A 12,712-nucleotide genomic window follows, 5' to 3' on the forward strand; every position below is an offset into this window, starting at 1 on the left:
TTCAATTTTTATGAATCCATTTTACAGTTTTGGCATGCTTAACCACCCTGTGCTTACAAACATTATTCAGCGCTTCAGGGCCACTATTAAATATTTTTTTTACAAATTGTCATACAATAACTGACTTTCATTTCCATCTCAACTTTTTACAGTTTGCCAATTCATTTTACCTAAACTAATTTCTTGGTGCAATAATCAATTAATAATATTGCTATAAAACAACTGTAAAAGTTTCTATATTGCAATTTATAGTTTTTCCAATGAAAGGGGAAGGCGTGGCCTAGTGGTTAGAGAGTTTGACCCCTAAGTGTAAAATGCACAAAAGTCTGTCAAACCTTCCTTGTGATTTCTCCCTCTCACTTCCATTTTATCCTCTCATGTTGCTCCCGTCCAGCTGTGTGCATGTGGGAGATTATGAGTCAAGGTAAACAGCCATCCACTGGCTGGATAACCGTGATGTAATTAACCAGCTGGAACAGGGCAACAGGCTGCCCAAACCTGATCAGTGCCCTCCTGCCCTGTACTCTCTTATGACCCGCTGCTGGAGCTACGACCCCCCGAGAGACCCACCTTCACCGAAACTAGCCTGCAACATCAGGTTTCTCCCTTCATGCATCTACAATATATATATATATATATATTATATATATATAATATATATATATATTATATATATATATAATATATATATATATATATATATATATATATTGTATTGTATTTCTTTGGTCAAAAATATTAATCTTTTCCCACTTTTTTTTACAAACTTGCTCTTTTTAACAGTGATGTCCACCAAATGGAGAAGGAGTTGGAGGTGGAGAGAGAGAGAGAAAAAGCCCGTAACATCCGGATCATGGAGGCCAAGTTTAAGTGAACCTCCACCAAAGGTAGCTGTCAGCTTTCATTTGCTGTTTGTTTTCCCTTACACTCAGTTACAGCAGCACATTCAAGCTAACAGTCAGTATATTTTGTTTACATCTTCAGCCTTCCAGAGTCAATACTAGTCGCTTCGGAAATACCCTTGGTGTTGGCCTGCATCTTCAGGTAGTGTGTTCATTATGTTTAAACATGAAACACTAAATGTATATATATATATATATATATATATGTGTGTGTGTGTTATATAAGTTTGAAATATTCTTCTCTTATTTTCACCAGCTTAATGAGGCTTTATGTGCAAGTTCACCAGACCTGGCCAGCCCATGTGATTACCAGTCACCAGTGGACTCAACCAACATCCTCACCATGACCACATCCCCACCCCGTCGCCGCAGTCTTGGGGTAAAAATAGAAATAAATTATTTTTTATGAGTTTTCATTATTTAATATTTGTATTGTTTATTTGATTTGATTTTGAATTATATTTCATTAGAAGCTTTGTAGAACCTCAGAAGGTTTGTGTTTGTGTGTGTTTATGGGGTAGGAGGGTGAGTTCAGCTTCGGGCCAACAAGTAAGGAAGATGCTCAGCGGCTGTGGCAGGCAGAGAAGGAGCGCATGCAGGATATTTTGAAGAATCAGAAAGAGCAGATGGAGGAGGACACACAATGGTTAAAGACGGAGGAGAAGCTTCTGGTAAGGAGGAAAACCTATTTATTAATCTCTTATATATGATAATATAGGTTTGCCTTTAATATTATTTATCACAGACATTGCATTGCTTGCTATTCTTTCTCAGGACCCAATGGTTCATCAAGACTCAAAGGTGTGTGTTTTATTATATACATTTCATCAATAACATTTTCATACCATTTCATAAATCTGATGCATTTTTCTTTCTTTTCTTAAAAAATGTGGTTTTTATCATTTATTTAAAGTTTTTTTATTATTATTTATTTATTATCAGACCCCTGAACTGCCACTCAGTTATGGTAAGTCCTCTGCATTTTGCAGGTGAAAAATGCCAACAAATTCTAATGAATTAACATATCAGTATTTGCTGAGAAAATTAATTGAGTTCTTGTACCATATTATCATGTTTCATCCTATACTATCCTGTATCCACTTAAAGCTGAACTCCATCTGCCTCCTTCAAAACCACCAGAATCGCAGTGCAGGTATGGACTCATTTTACACGCATGTACAGTATGCAGGTCGTACATGTTAAATATTTGACTCCACTTTCCCAGTACAATGATAGGAAGCATAATTCAGTTGCATGTGTCTTCAGCCTACACCTACAGCTGAGCTGGACCGCTCAGAGGATAGTGTGTACCAGTATGTCATGGACGTGGTGAAGGTGGTGGTGCAGTTAAAAAATGACATCAACACACTGCCATCTACTGATTACATCTCTCCTGTCAAGGTGACAAAAAACAAAAGCCTTGATTTAAGTCTGATGCCGTTTTTGGTCAATATTTCCATTAACAGTTTCACATACTGTCATTTTAACATTTTTGTCGGCAGACTGTCGGACTCTCATTAAGAAATCTGATCAACAGTGTGGATGATATACTACCAACTTTGCACGTTTCCTGTAGAACAGAGGTACTATTTGCCATGTACATGTATCAAACATGATCAATGCAGTTTCTAAGTAAAATGTCCACTAAGTGGCGCTAAAAGGGAGTTTAATCTTTTCCAAGATTTTAATAGGAGTACAAATGTTTCCCTCAGATTGAAGGCACTCAGAAGTTGTTGAATAAGGACTTGGCTGAGCTCATCACTAAGATGCGGCTGGCCCAACAGAATGCCATCACCTCTCTAAAGGAAGAGTGCAAGAAACAGATGCTGGGAGCAGCCCACGCTTTGGCCATGGATGCCAAGAACCTTTTAGATGCTGTAGACCAGGCACGAGTGCGCTCAAACCTGGCCAAACCCAAACCTGAGGACGTAGACTCACTGTCAGACTAAAAGAGCAGCTTGGGACATGCTGACTTGAGTATACACAACTGTCCTATACTCAGCTTGATATATATATATTTAAAAAATCAAGATTGAATGACTGTGTAAGATTTGATTGAACAAAAAAATTTGCTTACAATTTTCTTTTAGCAATTTTCCTTCTACATTTGTGTAAAAAAAATATAAAAAGTCATTTTGAATGCATATTCACAAAGTGTGAGATAAAATAAATGTGGCTTTATGTTGTAATAGTGCTTTATAATAAAACATTTGTCACTGGAGCCTCATCAATAGTAATAAATGTATGTGCTGAACACCTCTGAAAAACTTACCTATATAATAAGCTCCAGAGCAGGTTATGTTCAGACAATAAGTTGTGATAGCTACTTAAATAACTTGAAAGTTACCTCATTTATGGAAATGAAAGTTGAGGTTATTCATGTACTTATGCATGAACTTGCCCAGCTATGATGCATAACCTACTTTTTGGAATACTCCCCAAGAATTTTTGTTTTTTTGTTTACTGCGATTCTAGATCTTCTTTTTTTTCTTCTTTTTTATAAAAGTTAATAACAACTAGTTTGCTGAATCCTCTACATGACCCAACATTCCTCTTGACATCTCGTCTTATTAAATATATGTTTATATTGTAGACCAAAACAATGTAAGCGAATCACATAATGCACAAATATGCTTTTTATGCTTGCAAACAACATTAAAAGGTGTTGTTGCTTAAGGAGTTGTTACTTATTATCTTCTGTGGGGCATTAAAGTAATCATTTTGAAGAGTGTTGGTAACCAAACATTTTTGGTGACATCCACTGCATGATAAACAAACATATCTGAAAATATCTTGTTCATGTTTTATAGAGGCTAGAAATGCACATTTTATAATGACATGAGATCAAATTAAATGAAACATCCCTTCAATATATCAGGAGGGTGGGACATGAAGAGTAACAAGACATGGGAAATGCCAGCCTCACTGATTTTATTTGTGTAATCAGTTACAGTAAGCCACTGAGTCTCTTACAGTTTTTAATTTTGACAATAATATTCAGGGTTATATAGTTCAACAGTTATTTATTCAAATACAAGCATTTCATAGACAAGCTTTGTGGCTCTCTCAATTTCTGACTTGACTTCTGAAAAATGTCAGGTATGTGAAGCCACATTCCTGATGTCAAACATGCATCTGACCCCATGCAGGGGAAAATTCAGCACGCACTTTGTGATGTTTCTGCTAGAAGGGGTATTGTGTCCCCATGCTGGTTCTTCCCATGGAAGCCTGTAAGTTAGAAGTCTTCACTGTTAATATAATGTACTCAGAGGTGTGTTTTCTAGATCATGCCTGCGAGCCAGGGTGGGAGAAACAGTCCGATTGTGCCCAGCAAACAAACTATGATGAACATCCATAGGAAGATTCTGTCTATTACCATAGCAACATACTTCCAGTCCTCTTTTACCTGTGTGAACAGACGAGACAAATTAGTGGATTATTATAACAGTAACATTACTATAAATATATATATATATTTTTTTTTTAAGTTTGGATTGTGATCTCTTTCGAGGCAACTTCAACTGCATCCTCTCCCTTCAGCATCAGCATAAAATATTAAAGATATTTAACGTTTTAATATATATTTTAGAATATTTTAGAATTTTTTCGTGAAACTTTTCATAGAAAACTTACGCTAAAGTCAGCATCTTCTGCTCTCAGGTGTTCTGCTATGTAGTGAACCCCCTCCAGAGCTTGCAGGACACTGGGGGACAGAAGGAACCCCGGGTTGTCTGATGTCATGTCAGGCTGCTTTGTGACATTAACGCTTCCACCAGGCTGCCTGGAAGTTACGCCCATATCCAATCTAGAGGAGGGCCCGAATTCCTGTAGTGAAGGTGGAGTCGAGCTGAGAGGGCAGGGCGAAGGTGTTTGGAGAGAAAGTGTGATTGCAGAGGACAGCGTTCCCAGTTCTAAGTCCTTATAACAAAAGCATCTGCGAAACTCGTCATCCCCAGAGTTCTCCCCTCTAAACCAGCTAGTAGATGTACTGAGGGGTGCGTTTGCAGGTCCAAGCACCCGTGACGTCATTCCTCGGCCCTGCTGCTGCAGGAGGAGGAGTTTCTGTCTGTGACGGCTGCCCGGTGCAGGTCTACGCATAAACAAGCATCGTGGGATCAAATCCAGGAAGACTGAGTGAACCCAACGGGGCATCTTATGAGTGCTGGGCGAGCGGTGGTGGACGTTTAGCACGAAGATGGTGATAATGATGGACAAGGTGACGAAGATCATAGTAAAGAGCAAATATTCACCAATAAGTGGGATCACAAGCGAGGTGGAGGGGATGATTTCTGTAATGAGCAGCAGGAAGACAGTGAGCGAGAGGAGGACCGAGATACACAGCGTGATCTTTTCACCGCAATCTGACGGGAGGTAGAAGACCAGCACGGTCAGGCAGGAGATGAGCAGGCAAGGGATGATGAGGTTTATGGTGTAGAAGAGTGGCAGCCGGCGAATGATGAAGAAGTAGGTGATGTCTGGGTAGATCTCATGGCAGCAGTCATACTTCTTGGTGTTGTAGGTGCCAACAGCATTGATGATGGCCCACTCGCCGCTCTCCCAGTAATCCTTCAAGTCAACTGTGTTCTCGATGCACTCCAGATCAATCTTGGCTTTGTCGTAAGTCCATGAGCCGAATTTCATCTTGCAGTTCTGCTGGTCAAAGGGGAAGAAGGTGACATCGATGCTGCATGAGCTCTTGTAGATGGCAGGTGGAACCCAGCGGACTTTACCTGTGTGGAAGAGGTGGGCTTTGGTCATGTGGGTCACTGCAAATTCCCCATCTGCACTGGAGAGGACAACAACATTTATTTGAGCATTTTTACAAGAGGAAAAGTTGTTTCATACATCATACAATTCTGCGGGATTCATTTTACATTAAATGCACACAGTTTGGTTATTGGACTTAAGTTATTGGGTTGTTTTAGTTATATGACATATTGTATGTTACTCACTTGTTGTACAAAACTATATCCGGGACCCAGATAAGTTCTGACGGTACCCTGATAGAAGTCACATTGTCATAGTCTGAAGGCTTCCAGCGTAGTTTATAGTCATTCCACTCCTGAGTGAGAGGCCAAAAATGTTCAGGACATTAAAACGAAACCACTATAATATAATAGTTATTCATATTCTATTATAATGTCATTTAATATTATTAAACATGGTTTAATCATTTTCTCCATTCGATACAGCTTTCCTGCTGCACACACCTGCTTTAGCCAGACATTTGTTGTCATCATCTGATTCTTCTCGTCCTGTGGAGGAGAAAACAAGGAAGGACGGTGAGTATGAGTCAGGATGCTGGGTTTGCTCCAGCAGAAAGCGTTTGGTTCAGAGAGGTCACAAACACTTTTTCATTTTAATCTTCTGATGGACTTGGAGCCTTCAAGGACCATGTACCATAATTCATCCAGATTCAAATGTTTTGGGCGATATACAGTAGGATGTTGGCGTTACTGCCTTTATGGAAATAATATTTCAGCACACAAAAATTATGAAAAATTGACAGTAAAGACATTTTTTATGTTACAAAAGATTTCTGTTTCAAATAAATGCTTTCTCAAAGAATCCTGAGAAAGGTATCATGTTTCAAATTAAGCAGCATAACTGTTTTCAATATAGATATTTAAGAGTGGATATTAGAGTGGTTTCTGAAGGATCACATGACACTGAAGACTGGAGTAATGGCCAGAAAATTCAGCTTTGCATTCACAGAAATAAATAATATTTTAAAATATCTTCCGATTGAAAATAGTTAATTTAACTTACCACGTCAATGAGCTGGGCAATAGATAAACCGAACTTGACAATGACCACATCAGAGGTGTTTGGTACAGGCCTTGACCACTTGTTGTAGCCATCGAAGAGCTTTTTGAAGAGGTCATCTTCAGTGTGTGAATGAATCTTCTCACAACAAGAAACTGCAAGTTGAAAAGAAGACATTACATTATGTACAGCCAATATTTGTCCTAGAGTTGACAAATAAAATGTTTATCTTATACCACTAGAAATATTATTGTTCATGTAACACTCCTACTTGTTTATTAGACTTCTTTTATGTCTAGACTTAATGTATATCCAGTCTATTTGGACTCCTATAAGGCTCTTCACATATGATCTTGAGAAAGTGGAGGCAATTTAAATGCTTGTTCTACTGTCATATCCACAACTTGGGAGTCATACACAGATTTCAAGTAAATTACATCTGATAGTGAACTTGCTTCATTACTGAAGAGCCAAAGCTGTAAGGTTTCGCACGCTCAGCATATTGGTAAGTTTTCTTATAGATTTGAGTGTGGCATATCAAATCATTAAGCAAGTGTATAAATCTACAAAGCTAGAGTTTAAATGCTTAAATAAACGAATTGGACAGACAGTCTATTAACTTATCTAAGGCCCACTGACCACACTATTTGCATGTTAAATAACAGGTAGTATTAAAGCTCTTTATCAGGGGATTAACTCCCGTTTATTTCTTTATTCAAATATAATTACATGCGTCATAGCTTATCATCTGTCGACTGTAATGGATTTGCTCAAAAACCGTTAAAACTTCAGTAATATCACGTGAGAAGAGTGCTGTGATTCCAATCTGCCGAGTGCCTCAGCTAGGCTAATTACAGCTGATCACATGATTTGTGTTGTCTTCTGATACTGCCTATACACAACAGTTTGGTAAATTAATAATGGTTAACTCACATTTTAAGCAACAATATTACATTGATAATTCAAAATGCCTATCCATTTATTTTAATTAAAGATGTCTGTGGAAAAATAATTTATAATAAATTCCTCGGTATTTAATTTAAATATAAAACGAAAATAAGAATTGTTCATTTATATTATATGTATTAAATAAGAAAACACGCCTATACCTAGCTTTTTTTTTGTCTTATTCCAAGGCCATGCTTCTCGTGATCTGTAAATGCCTACTTCCGTACTATATATAGCAGTGGTTCTCAATTCCAGTCCTGTTCTGCATATTTTGCATGTCTCTTATGTGACACACCTGATTCAGAGAACCAGCTCATTAGAAGAAAGCTCCATGCATGAACTCTGTTCCAAATGACATGGTCCCTACACTGTTAATTGCTCCCTATACTTTCTGAGGATAGGAAATCCATTTCAGTTTACTTCTCTTTTGAACATTTCAGTCATGGATCTGTGCTATCCCATGGGCTGCAGAGTCATCACACACAGATGAAACTTACTAGAGAAGTGTGAAGTCTGACATAATATACCTCTGTAAATAAATACAATCTAAATTTATGTCTTGCACACTTTAATGCACACATACGCTCCCTTCGGACTGGAATCATGGTGGAATATCTTTTGAAGTACACTTTGCAGGGCACTTGGTCAATAGAACAAACATCTAAAGTGATAAGAGAGACATACAAAATGTGGAACTGAGTAACACTGCTATATAATATATGACTCTGGACCACAAAACCAGTCTTAAGAAATTTAGATTTATACATCATCTAAACACTGCATAAATAAGGTTGCCATTGATGTGGTTTGTTAGGATAGGACAATATTTGGCCAAGATACAACTATTTGAAAATCTGGATTCTGAGGTTCACCCCTAAAACGCCTCGTTTAAACACACCCCCACATGTCTATGTCACTTTGTGAAAATATTTGCATAATGCCGCCAAAAATGTTAACGCAAGGAAAGAAGGCATGGTTTCAGTGTTGAAGCAGCCATGTCAGGGAGATGCTGTGGGTATCTAGGAGAAAACAAAAGCATTTTATTTGGTCTTCCAAAAGTAGACCTAGAACCTAGGAGAGAAGGTAATTCTGACTTTGCTACAACAATCTGTCGCTTCTGAATCAGCTATTGTGTTTTTTTATTAGTTTAAGTATTTGCTATTTCAAATGCAGATTTTTGTGTGCCGTGTGTGTGTGTGTGTGTGTGTGTGTGTGTGTGTAAGAGAGAGAGAGAGACAGGGTCACACTGTCCGCTGTCTTAACCGTCTGGGTACTCCAAACACATACAAGCTTCATCACTTTCTGTCACGTCACTCTGTTTCTCCTTCGGGCTTGAACTGATGGTAAAACTAAGGACATTACTGACTGTCTTTACATTTATTTTGAAAGATGAAAATCGCGATTATGGAAAGGGGTGTTACATTTCTGACAAATGCTTGCGGTGTTTGGCCAATCACAATGAACTTGGTCAGTTGGCCAATCAGAGCAGACTGTGCTTGTCAGAAGGAGGGACTTTGTAGAAAACAAACCCATTTGAGAGAGGCGGGGTTATAGAGGACCTACAATAATGTACAGTTTTCATTTAGACCTATATACTGAGGGGAAAAAAATATCCCAGGAACATTGCTTCAAAAACCTGATATGTGACAAGCCAACAATTTTTAATGATACGTGGGCCAGTGTGGCTGAATGATGACTGATTCTCTTCTTTTTCCAGGAGGAGATGTCCTGTAATCTTTGCACCTTTGGTTGACTCATATATGCAGGACAGAGGCTAGACACCATTAAGGTGGCCCACTCAGGTCTTATTTCTGAGCTGAGGAGGCATTAATACAGAACCCTGAGGACAATGTTTGCAGGTTTGCTATATGAGTGCTGTACGTGGCTGGAGTTGCTCTCTGAGCGCAGTCATTTGCTGTGTGGAGAATTGAGCTCCCTTGGGTCATGCTGGCACAATGAGTCACACTCTGGGCGAATGACAACATGTCATTAACAAGTCAAATTTAGGGTCTGCACCACAGGGCATTAGCACACTGGGACATGATATGAAACCCAAGCAATTACAGTCAGCGGCCTGCAGACGAGGAGGAAAATATTTTCTCACCTCTGGCACATTTCTGGCTTTTTTAAGCATATTATGGACATGCCATGCAGTTCAAAGGTGGGAATTTAATATTTTTAGAAGAAAACAGCAAATACAGTCCATCTCAAAAAAATTTTACATCATGGAAAAGTTCTTTATTTTTTATATAAGCTAATATAAGCTAACTTTCTTATATTCTACATTCATAGCACACAAACTGAAATATTTCAAGATTGTTATTTATTTATTTATTTTTTATTCTGATGGTTAGTCCTTACAGCTTAGGGAAATTAAAAATTCAGCATCTCAAAAATGTTAAATATTCCATTTTGATATTAATTAGTTTGATTTTTTTTTTTACTGATACTGCATATATATATATATATATATATATATATATATATATATATATATATATATAGTAGAGATATTAATATACATACATTTATAGTTTATGCTTTATTTATGGCAACATGCTTTAATTAGCATGTAAAAGCTATTTCTTCATAATAGTCAGATTTGTATTATAATATAATCTGTTTTATTTAAAAAATAATAATAATGTAAAATGTTAATGTACATGTATAACTTAAATGTATATTTGATAAATAATTACTGTATTTTTTCTCAAGTAGCAATAGTCTATAGAAACAATGGTAAACGTGGTAGAACATCAGGATTCTATGTTCGTTCTCAATTCCAGTTTGGAACAGTGACGCCTGCGTCAGTTCTGCAGCCTCTAAAACAGCGATAACAGCGCATCTGTTCTCCAGTCTGTGAGGAGCAGAGCAGGTGGACGGATTTCACTATACGGTCTTTTAGGCTGGTAGATCAAAGCCTCGAACCTGAAATAGGATGGCGACCTTCTTCGTGCATCTCCGTTCAACTCTAAAATCCTGATGAAATGCTGCAAGCTCGAGCGCGCGCGGGAGGCGTCAGATGCCCGCAGTGATATTCATTCATCAGTAGTTCAGCGGCTGCTGACAGCGAGCGGACACATAAATGAAGACACGCTCGTGGAGAGTGCGAGCGTAAACGCAGAGTGATGAGCAAGCCCCATAAATCTGCCTTGATTTAAGCGCCAGCTTGGCCGTGGAGAGGACATTTCGTTTTACTGGAAATCGTGCGTGCCATTCTAATGCCTACACATCTCTGAGTGTAGATATGTGAAAGCCAAACTCCTTCGTCTTAAAACAGTTTATGATAGTTTGCTGGTCCTAGCTGGTTTCAAATAAGATGGTCTCCCATTTTGACCAGCTGAAAACCAGATTAGGCTGGATGTTTTATTCTTTTCTTTTCTTTTTTCTTTTTTTCTTTTTTCTGACGATGAATTAAATTGATCAGATTAATTCATGCACTTTGGGGATTCTTAAAATACGCAAACAAATATAAACTTTGTCTTATGTTATTTTAAGACTCCCTTCTACAAAATATATCTGCGTTTCTGGTCCATTGTGACCATAGCAGTTTAGCAGTCAAAACAAGTTTATACATTAATAGTCCGATGGACTATAATCCACCTCTTTGATTTATTTTTTTAAGCAGTATAGCCTATTTATGGAAAAAATCGAGTAATATTTAAGTATTTAAAATGTAAGTAAAAAAATCAGAAGTGAAACTCACCTGACTCATATAGAATAGTGCAGAGAAGAGTAATCTTCAGGAAGAACAGCTGATTCTCAAAGCGCTCCATCGTACTGTCAGTTAGCATACTTTCAATACATTTCTATAGATTCGTCTGCATTCCACGAGGCAGTTTCGGTATCATTCAGTGGCTTCTGTGTGTTCAGTTGTTTCATACTCTACATTAGAGGTTGGTGGTTGTATTTAAGGAGAAAGATTTTTTTTTTAATCACGTGCATTTTAAGTGCTGACAAAAGTCAGTTTTTCGAGAAAAAAAAAATCTAGTTAAGTTGCATACATCCATTGTTTATCCATATTTATCCAAAATGTTATTTTCTTTCTCTACGATGATTAGTTTAAGGTTTGCCTCCTGTTCAGCGAAAGATCATAAACAAGGATTCCGTGCTGCAAAAAGTATTATTTATTTCCACGTGCATCCAAAAAGGATTATTAGAAGCAGTTATATCCCAGAGTAACTCCATTTCTATCACAAATATAGATGGCCCCATGACCTCGCTACTGCTGTTCTCCTGGGTTCACTCCAGACTGAGATCTCTCTCTCAGTCCGCTCATCCACTCTCATGTCAGACAGAAAGGGAGGGAGGGAGGGACCACATCACAAGTTCACGAGCTTGACCACATTGCAAACTGCCTGATTTCTGTTTCCAACCAGTCTGATTTTATTTGAATAATAATGACAATAATAATAACAATGATAAAAATGAATGAATAAATAAAGCATCACGCTAAATGGATAAGTTCGCAAACTCGTACGCAGACACTGTTAAAAAAGTCCAAACCTAATTGCGTCAAGTGATTGAATCGTTATTGCAGTAGATCGCCGCTAGAGGTCAGTGGAGCTGAATAAATGCTCTGACGGAAACAAGAACTCAGAAGGTGAAACACTCTGGTTGACTTTAGAGACAGAAACATCTATTATTAATAATAATTATGCTAATCCTGAATCCTGAAAGTTATTAATTATGTTTAATTGTTACAGTATTTCACATAAATCTTTCTAATAAAAGCAGCCTAAACAATTAAGTTGCATTTCAGGGTTCCCACACCTTTTATACCCTGATAACACTTTATGTGAATATTATATTCAACAATGCCACATCAAGAATGTTGTTAAATATCAACAGTTTATAAATATACAACCCTCAATACAGTCTTAAGTTCATGTCACTGAAAGTCATTCTTTCACACAAACTGTATCTGTGATCATAGCTCCCAGCATACACAGAGAATTGCATCAAAAATACACATCCAGCAAAAGTGACCGCAACCGACTAGAGTAATACACTTATATTTGAACACTATACTTACAGTATTTTTCTATCGTCGATTAGAGAAATCACAAAATATTAAAAAAATATTAATATTAAGT

The 12,712-nt window shown here is 37.6% G+C and overlaps 1 protein-coding gene and 1 pseudogene across 1 annotated transcript; one reads left to right on the forward strand and one right to left on the reverse strand.

The window, feature by feature from the left end:
- The first annotated feature begins 394 nt into the window (after positions 1–394).
- Positions 395–3,578, forward strand: LOC113075000 (protein-tyrosine kinase 2-beta-like; annotated as a pseudogene).
- Positions 3,579–3,836: 258 nt separating this feature from the next.
- On the reverse strand, positions 3,837–11,849 carry LOC113074999 (neuronal acetylcholine receptor subunit alpha-2-like). The gene is made up of 6 exons (XM_026247715.1): positions 11,323–11,849; positions 6,672–6,823; positions 6,113–6,157; positions 5,855–5,964; positions 4,536–5,688; positions 3,837–4,308 (listed from the first exon to the last, which is right to left on the reverse strand). Exons 1-6 carry the CDS (start codon positions 11,408–11,410, stop codon positions 4,183–4,185), a joined length of 1,674 nt encoding a protein of 557 aa, XP_026103500.1. The 5' UTR covers positions 11,411–11,849; the 3' UTR covers positions 3,837–4,182.
- Positions 11,850–12,712: the final 863 nt, after the last annotated feature.

This window comes from Carassius auratus, unplaced genomic scaffold, assembly GCF_003368295.1.
Source record: "Carassius auratus strain Wakin unplaced genomic scaffold, ASM336829v1 scaf_tig00016004, whole genome shotgun sequence".
Classification (NCBI taxonomy): Eukaryota; Metazoa; Chordata; class Actinopteri; order Cypriniformes; family Cyprinidae; genus Carassius; species Carassius auratus.

Bases quoted from the DNA above. Each gene is read 5' to 3' on its own strand.
- LOC113074999 (XM_026247715.1), bottom strand. From the start codon at position 11,410: ATGCTAACTGACAGTACGATGGAGCGCTTTGAGAATCAGCTGTTCTTC. The intron at 6,158-6,671 runs GTAAGTTAAATT...TCTCCTCCACAG, and splicing joins TTGCCCAGCTCATTGACGTG to GACGAGAAGAATCAGATGAT. The intron at 4,309-4,535 runs GTAAGTTTTCTA...CTGTTCACACAG, and splicing joins CAGAAGATGCTGACTTTAGC to GTAAAAGAGGACTGGAAGTA.